The 20146-nt window shown below is 39.9% G+C and overlaps 1 protein-coding gene across 3 annotated transcripts in view; it reads right to left on the bottom strand.

Moving 5' to 3' along the window:
• Positions 1-719: 719 nt before the first annotated feature.
• ULK2 (unc-51 like autophagy activating kinase 2) overlaps positions 720-20146 on the bottom strand; it is a 111593-nt gene continuing 92166 nt past the window's right edge. The window contains exons 20-26 of one of the 3 annotated variants that reach the window (XM_017514905.2): positions 12802-12951; positions 10442-10650; positions 8305-8483; positions 7414-7532; positions 6935-7092; positions 4147-4282; positions 720-2967 (exon numbers count right to left, since the gene is read on the bottom strand). In XM_017514905.2, the coding sequence (XP_017370394.1) occupies positions 2909-2967; positions 4147-4282; positions 6935-7092; positions 7414-7532; positions 8305-8483; positions 10442-10650; positions 12802-12951 (1010 nt within the window). In that variant the 3' untranslated portion in view covers positions 720-2908. The remainder of the gene's footprint in view (positions 2968-4146; positions 4283-6934; positions 7093-7413; positions 7533-8304; positions 8484-10441; positions 10651-12801; positions 12952-20146) is intronic. The other 2 variants (XM_017514906.2, XM_017514907.2) reach the window with 2 other exon arrangements.

The raw sequence follows: 20146 nt of genomic DNA, 5'->3' as shown, positions 1-20146 counted from the left end.
ACGGACAGAACTGCTGCTCTGGTAATTCCTCTTGGTGGAGACAAGGGAACATGGGACTTTAGGCAGTAAGTTACTTATCAGTCTTCACTGGAGGTTATTTCTCTCAACTAAAGTTATCAAAATCTGGTGTTATAATTTTTAAACTTGATACTCCCAGACAAGTGTCAGGAGAGAAGCTGTTGCAAATGGCTGAGTGGAGAGGAGAAGGTCTCAGCAGAGCAGAGAGCTGGAGGGAGGGATGGACGCCATCCTTCTTTGGACCAAAGAAGTCACAGGATGGCTGCACAGAGCACCCCTGGCATGCAGAAGGGACGTTGGGGACTCAGACACTCTAAGATGCATGGGTTTGGGGTACCCACTCCAGGCCTCATGTCCACTGTGTCCAACTCAACTTCCTCCTTATTACTGTGGAGATTGAGGCAGCCCGACCCTAATAGTCCCCTCCACCCTGGCCTCTAGTCCCCACTCCAGTGAAGCAGAACAATCGTTGCTCTGCTTACTTTGTTCAGTGGAAGGAGGGGACAGGGACTATAGGAAACTATCCAGAGCACAGGCCTCCAAGTCCAGTGGAGCATATAGTTAAAGCAAAACCTTACAGTAGGAATAGCCAGTCAGCAATTTTCCAGGTTATGGCTTAAAAACAGATGTCAACTCATCAATGTGTGAATTGGTATATTTCCACTCTAAGAAACACGACATGAAATTAAAAAATACTCAGGGAAACATAAAGCATTTGTTTATTATTGCTATACTCAAGGCAAAATCTCTTACAATTAGCCTTGATAATGGAAGTACAACCAGAACGATTACTCATGAATTTACAGTTTATTCTTTTCTGCTGTTGAGATTTCACTCTTTCACACACACCATCTACCCCAAGACCCTTATTATACAAGAACAAGAAGAATTAACTTGAAAGTCACAAAGCATGGCTTGACTGCATGCTTAGTTCCTGACTTTAGGCCAGTCACTTCCCCTCTCTGAACCTGTTTCAACCTGTGTTAAAAAAGAAATGGGAGACGGAGAGGAAAGGACAGAATAAACCTACAACTGAGATAACACAGGTGATAACTGAGAGAACATGAATGAAATTTCACTGTGAACAAAAAATATTATACACAAAAACGTATCACTAATAACAATTAGGGCTGGGGAGGTAGAACAGTCTATGTTCCCGGAAGCCTGCGTGACAGTCGCCAAAATCTAAATCCTGGGGCAGGACAAAGGATATTCATGGTCAAGTCTCTAAACTCACTAACGAAGTATCTGGCTCAACAAGCCACTTAATATGTACCCAACTACACCCTAGAAACACTTTGTCAGTTTTATTTGACCTTAATATACATTTGTACAGGCAATAATAAAAAGGCTATTACACAACAATTCAGTGAGTTTTACCTAGCTTCAAGAATAATGCATGCAGTTACAAATGAGAGGTAGAAACACTGTATTAAAGACCTAAAATACAAACATCATATAAATAAATGTTCAAATTAACTACTGGAATTTCATACAGATAAATAAGGTAAAAATTACATTACTTTGTCAAAGTAAAGGAAAACCATGTTTGTTTTTATCAGTACATTAAAATTAGATTAATGCCAAAGAGCTCTGTGCAATTTGTCAAACAGTTCAGATTATTTTACGTAAAGGGACTAAAATAAAAGGATTAAAATTGGTGAATGGTTTATTCAAGTATTCAAGCAGGTAAGTAAAAGAAACCAAATAATACACAAGGCAGGAACCATTCCTGGAGGGATATTAAGTTAACTGCCTCATTCTCCATGACTAACTATTTGGTCAACTGTCAGGATTAACATGAAAAATACACATTAGGCTGAAGAGAGCTGCCCATTTTCCTAGGAGAAAACGAACTTCATTTTCCACTCACTTCATGTAGGAACGCCACACCACTAACAACCCGTTAGGTCACCAACTTTGTTTTGGCCCTAGTCAAATTCTCAAGAGTATCTCTTGATCCATGATTTTTTTTCTAATACTGCCCAAATAAACCTAGCTTTTAACAAACCTAAGGTCACAGGCATCAATGCACATTCTGCATGCACAATAAAAAATGGAACCAAGAGCTAATAACCAGCAACTCAAAACATTGCTGAGAAAATCTGTAGGTGTAGATGAAGAAAAAAAAAAAAAATTGCAAAGGTTCACATGAATACAAGTTTAACCACTTAAAAGTTCACTGGAGATTACATGTGAATTCTGGAAAGGGTGTATGTATACAATCAAGTAAAATATTTTAAACAAGTCCATTGTGCCTCAGTTAAATTACAAAATCCAATACACAGTTGTTTTAATAAATTAGTGCAATATGAAAGATTTTGGAAGATTAACATGTGTCCATATTAGATCCAATTCATGATTTCAAAATTTCTTCCCAGATCCATGTTTCACTTCTTCTTAAGCTATTTCTTCCTGAGCTGTTTAAAGATGCATGCTCAGATTTAAACAAACTTACTCCATATAGCAAACTGCCTGGATGAGGGGTGAATACTTTTCCCTTTATACCTCAGCAAACACATGGAATTTCACACACTGCTCTGATGAACTGAGTGAGGAGCACTCACCTTGTTTCACTTTTAATTATCTTTAAGAATAACTGTACCAATTATCCTAGTTCTAAGGTACATTTATTCAATGAGTCCAAACTGGGAGCCCAACACTCTTGCTTCTACAGAGAAAAAGGGAGGGTGACTTCTCCGATAAGGCAGATTTCCTACAAATATGTAGTTTTTGGATTGTTTTTCCTTTTTGAAATCACTGCTTGTTCTTTGGTAGTCACCAGTTAAGAAGCTACAGTTTCCTGGGGATGGGGTAACAGAACCCAAGCTGTAATCCCAAAGGCATCACCTCATGTTCCCACCACCGGTCCATGGGATGAACCTGCTGCTCACACGGTTGCGGTGCTATGGCAGAGTGTCGACAGTCTTCTCTCGATACTACATTTATCTAGAAATAAAATAACAAAAATGAAGAACTAATGAAAAAAATCACTATATTGTCACCTCTATTCTATCTTTGCCCCAAAGTTAACAGTGCTGAATGTGTTTTCTTCTTTCTGCTTGGTAATAGTTTAGATATAACTTCTGGCTTAGTGCTGCACAGTAGTAAAATTCAGGTAAGCACATTAGCTAGCTTGCTAGGTAACTAGCTTGCTTGTAATTGCAAATAATATTAGAACTGCTATCCTCCTGTGGCTACTCAAAATGTAGCATGACCACACACACTCCAAGAGGTCCGCCACCTCCACCTAAAAAACCAGATTACTGGGCTTGTATGTGCTAAGTAATAACATCCTGGTATCCCATCAATCTCCATTCTGCTATCTATACCAAATCTGCAGTATACAGAAGTTTCACAGGAGTCACCAAGAGTCCTTAAAACAGTTGCATCTAATAATAAAGTCCTTCTACATATACAAACACACACCCACCAACAAAGTAATGCAGTGTAGAAATCTAAAGATGAATTATGCAGTCACCAGTACTTTTCAGGCATCACCTCTAATCCTCACAACAGCCCTGCAAGGCAGGCACTGCTGTATCTATGTATGTATCCATCTGTGTATGCATCTATCTAGCTATGTATCCATGTACCTACCTATCTGCCTATCTACCTACCTACCTGGGATGGAGTCTTGCTATGTTGCCCAGGCTGGATGCAGAGGCACGATGTCAGCTCACTGCAATCTCCACCTCCTAAAAGCTAACAACCGCCTAAAAGCTAACAATCTCCACCTCCTAAAAGCCAACAAACAATTCTACTGCCTCAGTCTCCTGAGTAGCAGTGCTTACAGGTATGTGCCATCATGCCCAGCTAATTTTTGTATTTTTATTAGAGACGGCGTTCCCCATGTTGCCCAGGCTAGTCTCAAACTCTTGACCTCAAGTGATCTGCCCACCTTGGCCTCCCAAAGTGCTGTAATTACAGGCGTGAGTCACTGCACTGCCCTATTCCCATCTTATGAAAAAGAAACTGAGGCCACACAAAGGCTCAGTGATTTGCTCAAGGTTGGAAAGCCAAGATTCAAATCCAGGCAGGATTCCAAACTCCAAGCTCTTTGTACTATGCCTGTGGTGGACAACTAAACTGCAGTCAATAAATAAACTACTTTGTAAGTCAACTTACATTTATGTACATTTTCAATATCTGCAGGGTCCTGTAGAATCTTAGTTAGGCCTTCCAAAAGAAGGGCTGCCTTATGATAGCGATACACAATGTCTTCGGTCTGCTGAAACATCTCATCCAGGGCTGCAGACTGAACCTGGAACCAGTCAACAAAAACACAATTCTCTCAATTTTTTCAAGAAAATACAAATCCATTTGGGCAATGTACCTTTAAATGGAATCACCTAAAATTAACACATTTTGGTAAAGTGATATAGTCTATAAAACTACATAAATTCAAAGATTCTTTGGGATGAGCAATACATAAAAGCAACTTGATAAAGTCATTCTGCTTTCAAACATAGCCTTCTGGTATTCAGAGGTACGCCTCATAAAATTTGTACTAGAACCCTTTTAAACTGGCTTTTTTATGACTTCACTAAAAAGCTGACTTTAAACATACACTTTCACACAACGGTAACATGAAATTTCATTAAAGCAGATTTTGTTACAGTAATATAATTAAATGATGCTAATAGTCACTTACTGGCTTTATTGGCTTCTTTTTCCAGTCAAATAATTTTTGGGTATAGTTATTCATTCATTAAAATATACTTACTGAGCACCTACTAAGTGCCAGGCACTGTGCCTACAATGAATGAGGGCTTGCAGTCTGGAGGGAGATACAGTCTTGCAAAAAATGCAGTTTTAATTCTGAGGGACACATGGTATTACAGGAGGAAGCACTGGATGGTAATGAATACATAGGGGATGCCTCTAACCCACATTATGGAAGGACTAGATGATTATGGAAAGCTTCCAGGAGGTGCTGTTTCCGCTGAATCATAAAGCAACAACAGCAGAAGTAAATTAGGTGAGGAAAAATGTGGGAAGGGGCTCTCCAGAAAGAGAGGATGGTAGCATATTCACAGGGGTCTCTCCATGGACATTCTGATTTTCTCTTTAATCATTAAATATCAGAACTCTCAGGAATCAGTATCCTAATTTACTTGTTAATATGCTCTATCTTTTTTTGTTTTTAATTTTTAAAATTTATTTATGCATTCTTATAGAGGTGGGGTCTCACTCTGTTGCCTACACTAATCTCGAACTCCTGGGCTTAAGCAATCCTATCGCCACAGCTGCCCAAGTAGCTGGGACTACAGGCACATGCCACTGCACCTAGCTATACTCTGCCAATCAAAAAAATAATTTCAAGCAGCTAACAATAAAGCAAATAAAATGATACAGAAAATCAGAGCCAGGACAAGGAAAAAGAAATAACTAAACATGTGTTAATGCCGCTAAGCTCACTAAGCAGCCATGATGAAAGAAGGAACTTATTAAGTTACACGACTCTTTATTCTGAGAAGGAAAAACAGCATTATAATTCCTTATGGAGAACATTTTTCTGGCACAAAATTCTAAAATTAATTTATTACATGAAGTCTCACCTCAGCATACAGTGATGCAGTGCATACTATTCATCTGAATAGTTTGCAGATTATATTTTGTCAAGAATTTCTATTCCAAAGTTGTTTTCCTATGGTTATTTTAATAAATTTCAAAATAAGGCCACAGATGTAATATAACAGCACAGTTCAAAGTAGATAAATGGAAAATAGAAAGAGGGATCTGTTATATTAATGTGTTAGAAATACGATTGGCAGGCAGGCGCAGTGGCTCACGCCTCTAATCCCAGCACTTTGGGAGGCTGAAGCGGGTAGATCACCTGAGGTCAAGAGTTCAAGGCCAGCCTGGCCAATATGCTGAAATCCCATCTCTATGAAAAATACAAAACTTAGCCAGGTATGGTGGCAGATGCCTGTAATCCCAGCTACTTAGGAGGCTGAGGTAGGAGAATCGCTTGAACCTGGGAAGCAGGGGTTGCAGTGAGCTGAGATCATGCTGCTGCACTTCAGCCTGGACAACAAAACTCAACTCCATCTCAAAAAATAAAAAGAAAAAAAAGAAAAGAAATATGATTGGCTAATACATTTTCCCCACTTTACTTTTTTAACAGCCTCTATTTTTATCTAAACTTTAGAGCAATTTTTCCCCAAGAGAGAGAGAAAAGAAATTATTTCCATTATAACCAGAAAATTGGAAAAGCAGGCTTTACTTTGTGTCTATACTTCAGTAAAATCAGTAAGTGGAACCTGAGCACATGAATTTGTGTGGATTGATTAATAAGGCAGTGGTTTTTCTAAGATTGTTATCAAGCCAAAGTTTCTTTAACAATAGAAAATGCAGAAACAGATCCTACTAATGCTTTTAGATGCATATTACAAAAAGATTAGATCAGCTGTGCGAGGTGGCTCACACCTATAATCCCAGCACTTTGGGAGCCCCAGAAGGGTAAATCACCCGAGGCCAGGAGTTTGAGACCACTTGACCAACATGGCAAAATTCGATCTCTACTAAAAATGCAAAAATTAGCCAGGTGTGGTGGTGGGTGCCTGTAATCCCAGCTACTCAGGAGGCTGCGGCAGGAGAATCATTTGAACCCAGAAGGCGAAGACTGCAGTGAGCAGAGATTGCACCACTGCATTCCATCCTGGGCAACAGAGCAAGACTCTATCTAAAAAAAAAAAAAAAAAAAATCCTGCCAAGCAGTCTAGGGGAAAAAAAGAAAAAAGATTAGATCATGCCTAATGCCAGCAGTGTTTAATAAGAGATGTGATAAATGGATTTGTAATTACATCAAATACATTCAATATCTTTTAAAAGGATAGATGTCAGATATTAAATTAAAAAGATACTTAAAGATAAGCAGTACTATACAATATTAAACCTTAGAAAGGGTTACCATTTCTACAGCACAATTATAGATGAGTTTCTCTGCAGTTACACTGTTGATTTCATCAATAAATCTCTGTTTGTCAGAGAAGAATCGATTCAGCTTTTCTGTAAGTTTCTTGCACATGGTGATGCAGAATTTATATCGTTCGTTCAGATTTTTGACAACTGAAAGAAAGTTAAGATGGGAACTAATTTTAATTTTCCTCCAGAAATAAAGATGCATTGATACATATCTTTCCTGCTGATATATAGGGAAGGTGGCCCTAAGTGATCATTCAAAAAAAAAAGGACCAGAAATAGAATTCTTTCATGTTATCTCCTTCAATGTGAAAAGTTTGAGAATAATGAACTTCTCACTTCTATCAATTAAATTGCGAAAAGCTAATAACCTAGCTAATAACCAATATTCTTAATTTCCCTTTAAGAATATTGACAAATAACAATAAGTACTCATCAGAAACTCTCGCATGCTGTCTTCTCCCATACCTTGTTTCACAGCTGTGGATGGGCTCAGTTTCCCGGACTTGATCTGGGCTTTGGCAAGATGCAGAGAAGCCGCAAGCAGCTGTGCTGCTTTCATGTACAACACCAGCTGCTCCACTCGCCTGCACCCAGAAGACAGTAGCAGAGGGTTATCTTGTGAACTAACATAAGATGCGGCACTCTACACATCAGGTCCCCATTAAAATTGCCTATCTATAAAGGAAAAGCACCTTCCTTGCTTTCTTTCTTTTCTTTTCTTTTTTTTTTTTTTTTGAGACAGAGTCTCGCTCTGTCCCCCAGGCTGAAGTGCAATGGCTTCATCTTGGCTTATTGCAGCCTCTACTTCCTAGGCTGAAGGGATCCTGCCACCTCAGTCTCCCGGATATTAATAGCTGGGACCACAAGGGTGCACCACCCTGTCGGCTAATTTTTGTATTTTTTGTAGAGACAGGGATTCATCATATTGCCCAGGCTGGTCTCAAACCCACAGGCTCAAGCAATCCTGGCCCCCGCCCCACCCCGTCAAAGTGCTGGAATTACAATAGGCATGAGCCACTGTGACCAGCCCTCCTTAACTTCTTAATGCACAAGTAAACTCTCCAGGGAGAAGGCATTGTGAAAGATGTGTATACTTTGAAAATAAGGGATACACTCAGATAAAAATCAATATAATCTCTTTACATAGAAGATTTTCAGCAGTATAATTTACAAGGAAAGGTTGCATAATCTCCAGGTCTTGGCTCACATAGTGAAATCTAGCACAACGAAATAACTGAGATTCCTAGCTTTTAATAATGAGATATGATCTTCAGTGGAGAACAATATTGACAACTTAGACACAAGTTTAGAGAAAGCATGAAAAGCCTGGAAATGAATGACAGAGGGGGCACCCACCCCCAGTCTTTGCTCAGCTGACTGATCTGGTCCACCACCACACTCTCTTGGATCTGGTACAAGGACACAGCAGATGTGCACAGCTCAGGGTTTCCTCCTCTCATGGCTGTCAGGTCCAGCACACACTCGGTGAACATCAGCATCACATTCAGATGGCGTAAGGTATCTGTGTGTTCCCGCTGAAGCAAAGTTAATTTGTCTTAGAAAATTTCAGATTAAAAATAGGTACATATTCATTTCTGTACATAAACCATGGCCACTGATAATGTTTTCTATACTTATGAGTATCAAAATGACCAAAGGAGACTGAAATTTTTTTAATTTCAGAAAGCTGGTAAGAAAATGAACACTGAAACCACATGTGTTTGTGTATATGTATCAGAGTACCCACATAAGTAAACTCTAAAGATGGGTCACTGTGCTTTCACCAGAAAAAGAAAAGCTGAATGATTAAATCAATATACATGAGACAAAAACGTGACAAGTTAGACACCAAGATTATAAGGATACTACACATGCTAAATCATACCTCTTGATACTGTGAATTCTACTGACTTCTTATAATTTCAGGGTAGCTTTATTTAATTTCTGGTGGTTTTTCAGTTAACGGAGATTACTAATGCCAAAGCTCTAAATTTCTATGACCTTTTCAGTTAGTTAAAGAGGAGAGTGTGGGTAGACATAACAGCATTCAGAGAGCTGTCATTTAAAAACGGGTATTCTGGATTGGGCGCAGTGGCTCATGCCTGTAATTCCAGCACTTTGGGAGACTGAGGCAGGTGGATCACCTGAGGTCAGGAGTTCAAGACTAGCCTGGCCTGAATAGCAAAACCCCATCTCTACTAAAAATACAAAAATTAGCTAGGTGTGCTGGCACGCGCCTATAGTCCCACCTACTTGGGAAGCTGAGGCAGGAGAATCACTTGAACCCCGGAGGCGTGGGCTGCAGTGAGCCGAGATTGCGCCACTGCATTCCAGCCTGGGTGACAGAGCAAGATGCCACCTCAAAAAAAAAAAGGGTATTCTAGACTTAATGTTATACTGAGATCTGTTTTTAGTTATAAATGTATCCTGAAATCCAAATAAGCCTAAACGTTTCCTACTCTTTTATAGTTAAAGAAAGATGAGAATCATTTTCCTACCGTCAGGAGAATAAGCCACTTGACTTCTAAAAGTCTCTCTGCTCTGTGACAGCATATGGGACTACTGCTTCAGTACTGGAACATGTACTAGGATGTAACACATGTGTAACTTGACGGAGACTGAAAACTCAGAATTGTTTTTCCCATTTTAAATTGGATTAGATATATTTTCAAAATTACTAAAACTACAAAATGACTACTAAAGTTTCGTGGCCAATATTTTATAACTTTTAGGTGAAATGTTTAATTATCATTCACACAAAATAGAAATATGGGAGGTCCTTCAAGGAGAGAGAATCTGCTCTGTATTCAGTCTAGAGAGCTGACCATTTTAATTTAAAACTCAGGCTGTCGTCACTGTATCCAGGGACAGAGGACACCCTGCTCCAGTGAGAGCCGTACTAGAGTCGAATCTGCAGAACTGAGTAGGCACAGCTTTCACACCATAAAACTAACTTTTCTCGTTCTGTCTAGATGGTGCTCGGCATGCTGCAGATTGCGTACATGTTCTTCCCTGTAGAAGGAGCACCATGGAGGCAAAGTACTGATCTACAAACATGAGCATCTAGTCTGTTTGGCAGGTGCCATGTACATTCCTGCATTAAGGACTCATCTAGCATTACAAATTATTATTTTTTAAAACCTGAGTTTAAATGTGTTATTTTTATCTTGTGAAGAAAAGCAAAGTTTGAGAATTAAGTTACATTTTTAAGACAGATCATGCTTTAAAATCATGTAAGCAGTAAATAAAACTTGAATTAAAAACAAAAAACATAGAATCTATGTGTTTCTTCCTATAAACCAAAGCTTACTATGGATGACTGTCACTGTCAACACTAATCTAAAACGACACCAGCAATATTTTTCAAATAGAAAAGGCACGTTAAAGAGAACATAACTTCATAACTACTTAATGTATTTTTGTTCTTGTCATCACTAGAATGTTCTCATATTGGATTAACATTACATTCACACCACTACAGTCTCTTCTATACCTCCATCAGGGTCTCCTCCGGCAGTTCAGGAGCTTCAAAGGTGATGAGCCCCTCTAGGCTGGGAGGCGAAGCACCGTAAGGCACGTATCTCAGGCTGGGAGCTGCTTCTGCTCCTGGAGGGGAAGAGCCGAAGCCCAGGCCAGGTGGGGACCCCACACACACACAGCCACTCGCAGAGCACAGAGAGGCCCCCGAGTTGCTGGAGCCCACTACAAGGAAACAGAGGATACACGGAAGTGTCCAGAGTTAGGACTTTCACACCCACTCCTACTCTTATTTACTGAACAAACCTGCCGAGGTGATAAAGGAAATGTTAAAAGAAACTCACTGAACGCCTATGTACTATTTGAGGATATTAATAGTTTCTACTTATCCCTGTTCACTGTTACTCCTTATCTATATATTTTATATTAGGCATCATCACAGCTAGCTTTTTATATTCTGTTTTAAACAAATTTAGACCATATTCATTTCTCCTTGCTGCTCCACAGGGCCTCATAATTATAAAACTCAATGGATGCATAGTGGTTCATTAAGTTCATATATATTATATAATGCTTGTCTGGAGTCATTTATACTATTTCTGATTTTATTCAGATTACAAAAAGCACTGTAATGAAATGCAGACAGTAGTTCCCTCTTAAATAATTTCTTTGTGATAAATAGTTCAAAGTGGTATAAGAAGGAATGGAATTAGCATAGAAATTAATACACATTTTTACAGCTCTTCCTAGGAACTGCTGTATTACTCTCTCTTTTTATTTTTATTTTTTAAAAGATGGGGTTTCACCATGTTGGTCAGGCTGGTCTTGAACTCTTGATCTCAGGTGATCCACCCACCTTGGCCTCCAAAGTGCTTGGATTACAGGTGTGAGCCCACCATGCCTGAGAACTGCCGTATTACTCTCTAACACAGCCCTGAGTAAAGACATAGATCCTACTAAATCTCAATAACACTGGGCATTATACTTTTTTTTTTTTTTTTTTTTTGAGACAGGGTGTTGCTGTTGCCCAAGCTGAATTGCAGTGCATGATCACAGCTCACTGCAGTCTTGATTTCCTGGGCTCAAATAATTCTTTTACCTCAGCCTCACAAGTAGCTGGAACTATAGGCATATGCCACCATGTCTGGCTAATTTCTGTATTTTTTTTGGTAGAGACAGGGTTTCACCATGTTGCCCAAGCTGGTTTCGAACTCCTGACCTCAAGCGATCCTCCCACCTTGGCCTCCCAAAGTGCTGGGATGACAGGAATGAACCACCATGCCCAGTCTTGGGCATTATACTTTTTAAAATGTTGCTATAGTTAACAGATATAAAATGTTACTTTCTTAAAATGGTATTTTCTTATTTAAGATTTTTAATCACCTTAAAAATCAGATTTTAGCTCTATTTTCTCTCTTGTTATCTATTTCTATCCTTTGCTTATTCATCTGATATCTTGATTAGCAACTTATTTAGAATAAGATGACTTATGGTACAACAGATAAGATGACATCAAATTATTTATTTCAAATCCAATCTAAATACTTTATTAATTTTTGGTATTAACCTATTTACAGAGTATAAATGATAAAACAAATCTATTAGCCTTCTAACTCTATATAGGATTAAGTGCAAAAATTGGGGCCCAAAGTACAAAAAATTTAAAAAATAAATAAGTTTCTTTTTCTTTCTTTTTTTTTTTTTGAGAGGGAGTTTTGCTTTAGTTACCCAGGCTGGAGTGCCATGGCGTGATATTGACTCATTGTAACTTTCACCTCCTGGGTTCAAGTGATTCTCCTGCCTGAGCCTCCTGAATAGCTGGGATTACAGGCGCCCGCCACTACACCTGTCTAAATTTTTGTATTTTTAGTAGAGACAGGGTTTCACCATGTTGGCCAGACTGATCTAGAACTCCTGACCTCAAGTGATCTGCCTGCCTTGGCCTCCCAAAGTTCTGGGATTACAGGCATGAGCCACTACAGCCATTCAAAACAAGTTTCTTTGGAAAAAAAAAAACAAAAACAAACTATCATTTTTGAATGGTTTATTGGGTCTACTAAAGGAAACCTGTAATAGATAAGAAACACCATATATGATTTGCTTCCTCATGAAGAAGTCGTAAGTCATATATTATATACAACATATTTATGTTAATATATAATATAGCATTTTACAAAGTTTTTTTCCCACAAATGTTGCCTCATTTACTTCTTATAACCCATTAAGATAATGAAAATAGTAATCTCCATTTCAGTGATAAAGAAACTGAAGCCAAGAGAATTAAGTGACTTGTCCAAGTTACAATACTGAGTCATTTGTCAAAACACTACATTCCAAATACTAGCCAAAGACTGTAACATAACAAATGCTCCTTACCTGAGGTTGTTCTCGTTCGAAGGAGCATGTGGGTGCAAGTGGGGGCCGCCGCACTGTGTGGAGGAGACCCTACAGTGAAGAGGACAGCCTTGGAACTTGCTGCTGTTCCTATAGGAGGTGTCAGAACAACACCACAGGCTCCTGCTGGAGCTACAACAAAAAGTTTATAGAACGTCATATTACCTTGATAGTGTATATATCTGGGGGATGGGATTGCAGGGGGATACTGACTTTTATATCAGGAGTCTAGTGTTTTTTTTTTCTTCTTATGTAAGTACTTATTGCTCTTAAAATCAGAAAATGTAATACAACATGTTCATTAAAATAATTTATAGTAATCTCAAGTGTGAATCTTCTTCACACCAAAATCTAGCATTCGGAGTTACTTTTGTATACTTCTAAAATACATGAACTGCAAGTCATACATGTTGAAGATAAAGTGAAGGCCAAGAACTGGGAATAAAAATAGGTTAAGCTAGGGCGGGTGTGGTGGCTCACACTTGTAATCTCACTTTGGGAGGCTGAGGCAGGTGGATCACCTGGCCAACACGGTGAAACCCCATTTCTACTAAAAATAGAAAAACTAGCCAGGTGTGGTGGCACATGCCTGTAAACCCAGCTACTCAGGAGCCTGAGTCAGGAGAATCTCTTGAACCCAGGAGGCAGAGGTTGCAGTGAGCCAAGATTGTGCCGTTGTACTCCAGCCTGGGTAAAGGAGCAAGACTCTGTCTCAAAAAAAAAAAAAAAAAAAAAGGAAAAGAAAATAAAGAAATGAAAACAAAAACATTCCCAAATAAACAAAAGCTTAAGAATTTACTGCATAGGGGAGGGACAGCGGAGGGTGGGGAGTTGAGGAGAGACAGCATGGGGAGAAATGCCAGATATAGGTGAAGGGGAGGAAGGCAGCAAATCACACTGCCATGTGTGTACCTATGCAACAATCTTGCATGTTCTTCACATGCACCCCAAAACCTAAAATGCAATTAAAAAAAAAATTTACTGCTAGCAGACCTGCCTTACAAGAAATACAAAGGATAGTTCTTTAAGCCAAAAGTAACTAACTCCAAATAGTAATCCCAATCTAAGTGGCAGGGGAACAAAAGAACATAGGTAAAGATAATTAAAAACACAAACTGCATATTTCTTCTGTTAACTGATTTAACAAGCAACTGTATAAAACATGTATACGGTTGCATTGCTGGGTCTACAGCATATAGAAATGTAATATTCATTTATTTATTTTTTAATTTTTTTTTTAGAGACAGGGTCTCCCTCTGTCATCCAGGCTCAAGGGCAGTGGTGTGACCATAGCTCACTGCAGCTTCAAACTCCTGGGCTCAAGTGATCCTCCTGCCTCGGCCTTCCAAAGTGTTGGGATTACAGGCATGAGCCACTGCACCCAGCCAGAAATACATTTGATAATAACAACATGAAGGAGTCAGATGGGAGTAAAACTGTATTAGAGTAAGGAAGTGACACCAGATGGTAACTCAAATCCACAAAAACAGAGAACCAAAATGGTAAATAAGAAGGTTAATATAACAAACTATAAATATACTTGCTTTCTTATCTCAGCTTCTTTTAAAAGACATAAAATTACAAAGCAGAGTAAGATGGCAAAATAGAAGGCTCCATCAATTAATTGTACAGCCCACCCCCAAAAAATTTGCACACAATAAAGCACCTTTATAAGAACCAAAAACTAGGTGAGTAATCACAGTGCCTGGTTTTAATTTCGTATCACTGAAAGAGGCAATGAAGAGGGTAGGAAGGGCAGTCTTGAATCGCCAGCACCATCCCTGGCCCCTCCCCTGGCAGCAGCTGTGTGAGGTGAGATAATAATCTGTGTGCACCCGGGGAAAGCAGGGTGCAGCAATTTGAAGACTGCACATTAAACTCAGTGCCGCCCTGTCACAGTGCAAAGCAAAACCATGCTGAACTCAGCTGGTGTCTGCCCACGGAGGGAGCATTTGGACCAGCTGTTGCCAGAGGGAAAGCGTCCATATGAGTGGCCAGAAAGTGAGTTTCCTCAAGCCTCACCACTATAGGATAAAGCACTCTGGGTTCAAAGTGAACGTGAAAGGCAGTCTAGGACGCAAGGACTGCAATTCCTAACCAAATCCTGGTGCTATGCTGGGCTTAGAGCCAGTGGACTGGGGCAGTGCATGACCTAGGAAGACATCAGACAGGGCTTCTAAGGGAGTGTTTGTGCCACCCCTCCTCTCAAACCCAGGCAGTGCAGCTCACAGCAACGAAAGTGACTTCTTCCTTCTGCTTGAGGATGAGAGAGAAGGGTAAACAGGGCTTTGTTACCCGGCACGGAGGCGCATGCCTGTAATCCCAGCACTTTGGGAGGCCGAGGTGGGCAGATCAGGTCACCTGAAGTCAAGAGTTCAAGACCAGCCTGACCAACATGGAGAAACCCCATCTCTACTAAAAATACAAAATTAGCTGGGCATGGTGGCACATGCCTGATCCCAGCTACTCCGGAGGCTGAGGCAGGAGAATCGCTTGAACCTGGGAGGTGGAAGTTGCAGTGAGCCGAGATCACGCCATTGCACTCCAGCCTGGGCAACAAGAGTAAAACTCCATCTCAAAAAAAAAAAAAGAAAGAAAAGAGGGCTTTGTCTTAGACACTAGGCTCAGCCACAGTAGGATGAGCCCCAGACCTCCATCCCAGGCCCTAGCTCCTGTTGACATTTCTAGGCATACCCTGGGCCAGAAGGGAACTCACCGGCTTGAAAAAAAGGACTCAATTCTGGCAGGATTCATCACCTGCTGAATGAAGAGTCCTAGGGCTCTGAATAACCAACAACACTACCCAGGGAGCATGCCTTGGGCCTTGAGTGAGAGTCTGAGACATGCTGGCTTCAGGTATCAGCTTGGTTACAGTGGGATGGAGCACCAAGCAGACTCTTGGGGTTCCCAAATCTAGGCCTAGGCTCTTGGACAACATTTCTGAACCTGTCCTGAACGATGGGTCCTAGGTCTAGTAACACTCAGCACATGCTGACTGAAGAGCGCTTGGACCTTAAATTAACATCAGTGGTGGCCTGGCAGAACTCCTTGTGGGCCAGTGCTGGTTACAGCCACAGAAACAGGTTCCTCTGGCTGTGGAAAGGGCAGGAAAGAGGGGGAAGGACTTTGTCTTGTAGTTTGAGCATCATGTAGATTTCTAAGGTTTTTGATTCCAATCCCTGACTCCCAGATAGCATCTGTGGACATGCCTGGAGCCTGGGGAACTTGTTGCCCTGAAGGGAAGGACACAAAGTTGGTTTCACCACTTGCTGATTGTAAGTCCTAGGGCCTTGAGCGAACACAGGTGGTAGCTAGCCAGTGGTTAAAGAGGGCTTTAGGCAAGACCCAGGGCTGTACTGGATTCATCTGACCCAGGCGGTTCCAGTGGTGGTGGCCACAGGGGTGTTTGCATCACCCTACCCCCACCTCCAAGCAGCTCGGCATAGAGAGACGTGCCATTAGTTGTTCACTTTTTTTTTTTTTTTTTAAATAAAAAGTTAGGGAAGAGAACAAGAATCTCTACCTGGTAATCCACAGAATTCTTCCGGATCTTATCCAAGTCTACAAGTCTGCAAGAACTACAGCATTATTGGGCTTGGAGACCAAGTCCTGAAAGTCTTCCCGAGAAGGACAGGTACATATTACAAAGCCCAGATTGTGAAAACAACAATAAATACCTAACATGACAACGCCCAGGAACTGACAAAAATCTACATCAAGACCAGCCAGGAAAACATGAGCTTACCAAGTGGACTAAATAAGGCACCAAGGACCAATCATGGAGAAACAGAGATATATATATAACCTTTCAGACAAAGAATTCCAAATAGCTGTTTTGAGGAAACTCAAGGAAATTCAAGATAACATACAGAAGAAATTCAGAATTCTATCAGATAAATTTAACAAGAATTAAATTCTAGAGGTGAAAATTGCAACTGACATACTGAAGAATGCACTGGAGTCTATTAACAGCAGAATGGATCAAGCAGAGAAAGAATTAGTGAGCTTTGAAAATAGGCTATTTGAAAATGCAGAGGAAACAAAAGAAAAAAATAAAAAAAATTAAGCAAGGCTACAACATCTAAAAAATAGCCACAAAATGGCAAATCTAAGGGTTATTGGCCTTTAGCAGAAAGATTAATGACCCGATCAAAAATAATAACTACACCAACTTTTCAAGACATAGTACAAAAACACATTAAGGAAACAACAGCAAGTTAAGAAGCAAGGAGATAAAGTTAGAGTATTTTTAGTTCTCTTATTGCTTGTTTATGTAATCAGTGTTGTCATCACTTTACAGTAATGGACAGGGCCTGGCGTGGTGGCTCATGCCTGTAATCCCAGCACTTTGGGAGGCGAAGACAGCCTTATCACCTGAGGTCAGGAGGAGTTCAAGACTAGCCTGGCCAACGTGGTAAAACCCCATCTCTACTAAAAATACAAAAATTTGCAGGGTGTGGTGGCAGGTGCCTGTAATATCAGCTTCTCGGGAGGGTAAGGCAGGAGAATCGCTTGAACTCAGGAGGCAGAGGTTGTAGCGAGCCAAGATCACACCATTGCACTCCAGCCTGGGCGACAAGAGCAAAACTCCATCTCAAAAATAAGAAAATAAAATAATGGATATTTTCAAGCCTCATGGTAACATCAAATAAAAAAACATACATGAAAAAACAAACATTCATGAGATACACAAAAAATAGAAAGCAAGAAAATCAATTATGCCACCAGAAAAAATCACCTTCACTAAAAGCAAGGACGAGGGAGGGAGGGAGGAAAGAAGGAAAAGAAAACCAGAAAACAAATAGCAAAATGGCAGGATTAAGTACTTACCAATAAAAACACTGAATATAAGCATGCTAAACTCTTCAATAGAGAGTTAAAAGACACTGAGCAGTTGAATGGATTAAAAAAACAAGCCCCACATACTTCACCTATAGAGAAACACACAGACTGACAATAAAGTGACAGAAAAGATATTTCATGCAATGGAAACTAAAAAAGAGCAGCAATAGCTATGCTTACATCAGATAAAATAGAGTCCAAGACAAAAAATCATAAAAAGAGACAGAAGTCATTATATAATGATAAAGGGGTCAATTCAGCAGGAGGATATGACAACTGTAGATATATATGTACCCAACACTGGAGCACACAGATATAAAAAGCAAATATTATTAGAGCTAAAGACAGAGATAGAACCCAATACAATAACAGCAGGAAACTTCAGCGACCCACTTTCACCCTTGGACAGATCATCCGGACAGAAAATCAACAAAGAAACATCAGGCTTAATCTGCACTATAAAACCTAATTTATATTTACAGAAAATTTCACCCAATGGCTGCAGAATATACATTCTTCTCAGCACATAGATCATTCTCAAGGATAGACCATATGTTAGGTCAAAAAACAAGTCATAAAACATTAAAAACAACAACAATGGCTGGGTACAGTGGCTCATGCCTGTAGTCCCAGCACTTTGGGAGGCTGAGGCAGGAAGATCACTTGAGGCCAGGAGTTCGACACCAGCCTGGCCAACATGGCAAAACCCTGTCCCAACTAAAATTACAAAAATTAGGTAGGTGCAGTGGCTCACACCTGTAATCCCAGCACTTTGGAAGTCCGAGGCGAGCGAATCATATAAGGTCAGGAGTTCCAGACCAGCCTGGTCAACATGGTGAAACCCCCTCTCTACCAAAAATACAAAAACTAGCCAGGTGTGGTGACGCATGCCTGTGGTCCTAGCTACTTGAGAGGCTGAGGAAGGAGAATCACCTGAACCCAGGAGGAGGAGGTTGCAGTGAGCCAAAGAGTGCACAACTGTACTCCAGCCTAGGTAACAGAGATAAACTCTATCTAAAAAGAAAAAAAAATTAGCCAAGCCTGGTGGTACACACCTGTAATCCCAGCTACAAGGGAAGCTGAGGCACAAGAATCACTTGAACCTGGGAGATGGAGATTGCAGTGCACTATGATCATGCCACTGCACTCCAGCAATACCATGTTTCAAAAAAAAAGAAATCAACACCCTGTTTCCAAAAAAAAGAAATTAAAAAAATTGAAATAATATCAAGCCTTCTCTGACCACCATGAAATAAAACTAGAAATTAATAACGAGGTATTTTGGGAACTATACGAATATATGAAAATTAAACAATATGCTCCTGAACAACCAGTGAGTCAATGAAGAAATTAAGGAAATTGTTTCTTGAAGCAAATGATAATGGACATACAACATATCAAAACCTATGGGATTACAATGAAAGCAGTACTAAGAGGGAAATTTATAGCTGTAAGTGCCTATACATCAAAAAAGAAATCTTCAAGTAACCTAAAAATGCATCTTAAAGAACTAGAAAAGCAAGAGCAAACCAGGCCTAAAATTACTGGAAAAAAAGAAATAATGATCAGAGAACAAATAAACAAAACTGAAACCAAGAAAATAATACAAAAGATCAAGGAAATGAAAGGTTGGTTTATTGAAAAGATAAATAAAATTGACAAACCTTTGCCAGACAAACTAAGAAAAAAGGAAACAAGACCCAAAAGCCCTCATGAATGGATTAATGCCATTATGAAAGGGCTTGAGGTTAAAGGGCAAGCCCTCTCCTGCCCTTCTGCCTTCCACTATGTGACGATGCAGCAGGAAGACCCTCACCAGGTCAAGTGCCTTGATCTCGGACTTGCAGCCTCCAGAATGGTAAAAAAGTAAATTTCTGTTCATTATAAATTACACAGTCTCAGATGTTCTGTTATAGCAGCACAAAATGGACTAAGATTTCAATACTCACTAAATTGATCTACAGGTTTAATGCAATCTCAAAAAAAAACCCCAGCCAGTCTCTCTACAGAAAGTGACAAGATAATGCTAAAATTCATATGGAAATTCAAGGCATCCATAATAACCAAAACAATCTTGAAAAGGAACAGAAAAGAAAAACTCCTATTTCCTGATTTCAAAACTTAAGACAAAGCTATAATAATCAAGGCATACCAGCATAAACTGACGTATAGATCAATGAAATAGTTAAGAGTCCAGGAATAAACATATTTATGGTTGTATTAGTCCGTTTTTACTGCTATAAAGAACTGCCCAAGACTGGGAAATTTATAAAGGAAAGAGGTTTGACTCACAGTTAAGCATGGCTGTGGAGGCCTCAGGAAACTTACAATTATGGCAGAAGGCAAAGCAGAAGCAAGGCACTTTCTTGTCAAGGAAGCAGGAAGTAGAAGTGCTAAGCAAAGTGGGGAAGAGCCCTTTATAAAACCAACATCTCGCCGGGCGCGGTGGCTCAAGCCTGTAATCCCAGTACTTTGGGAGGCCGAG

Source organism: Cebus imitator, unplaced genomic scaffold (genome assembly GCF_001604975.1).
Source record: "Cebus imitator isolate Cc_AM_T3 unplaced genomic scaffold, Cebus_imitator-1.0 Scaffold538, whole genome shotgun sequence".
Lineage (NCBI taxonomy): Eukaryota > Metazoa > Chordata > Mammalia > Primates > Cebidae > Cebus > Cebus imitator.
This window is presented reverse-complemented; position numbering and strand designations above follow the sequence as displayed.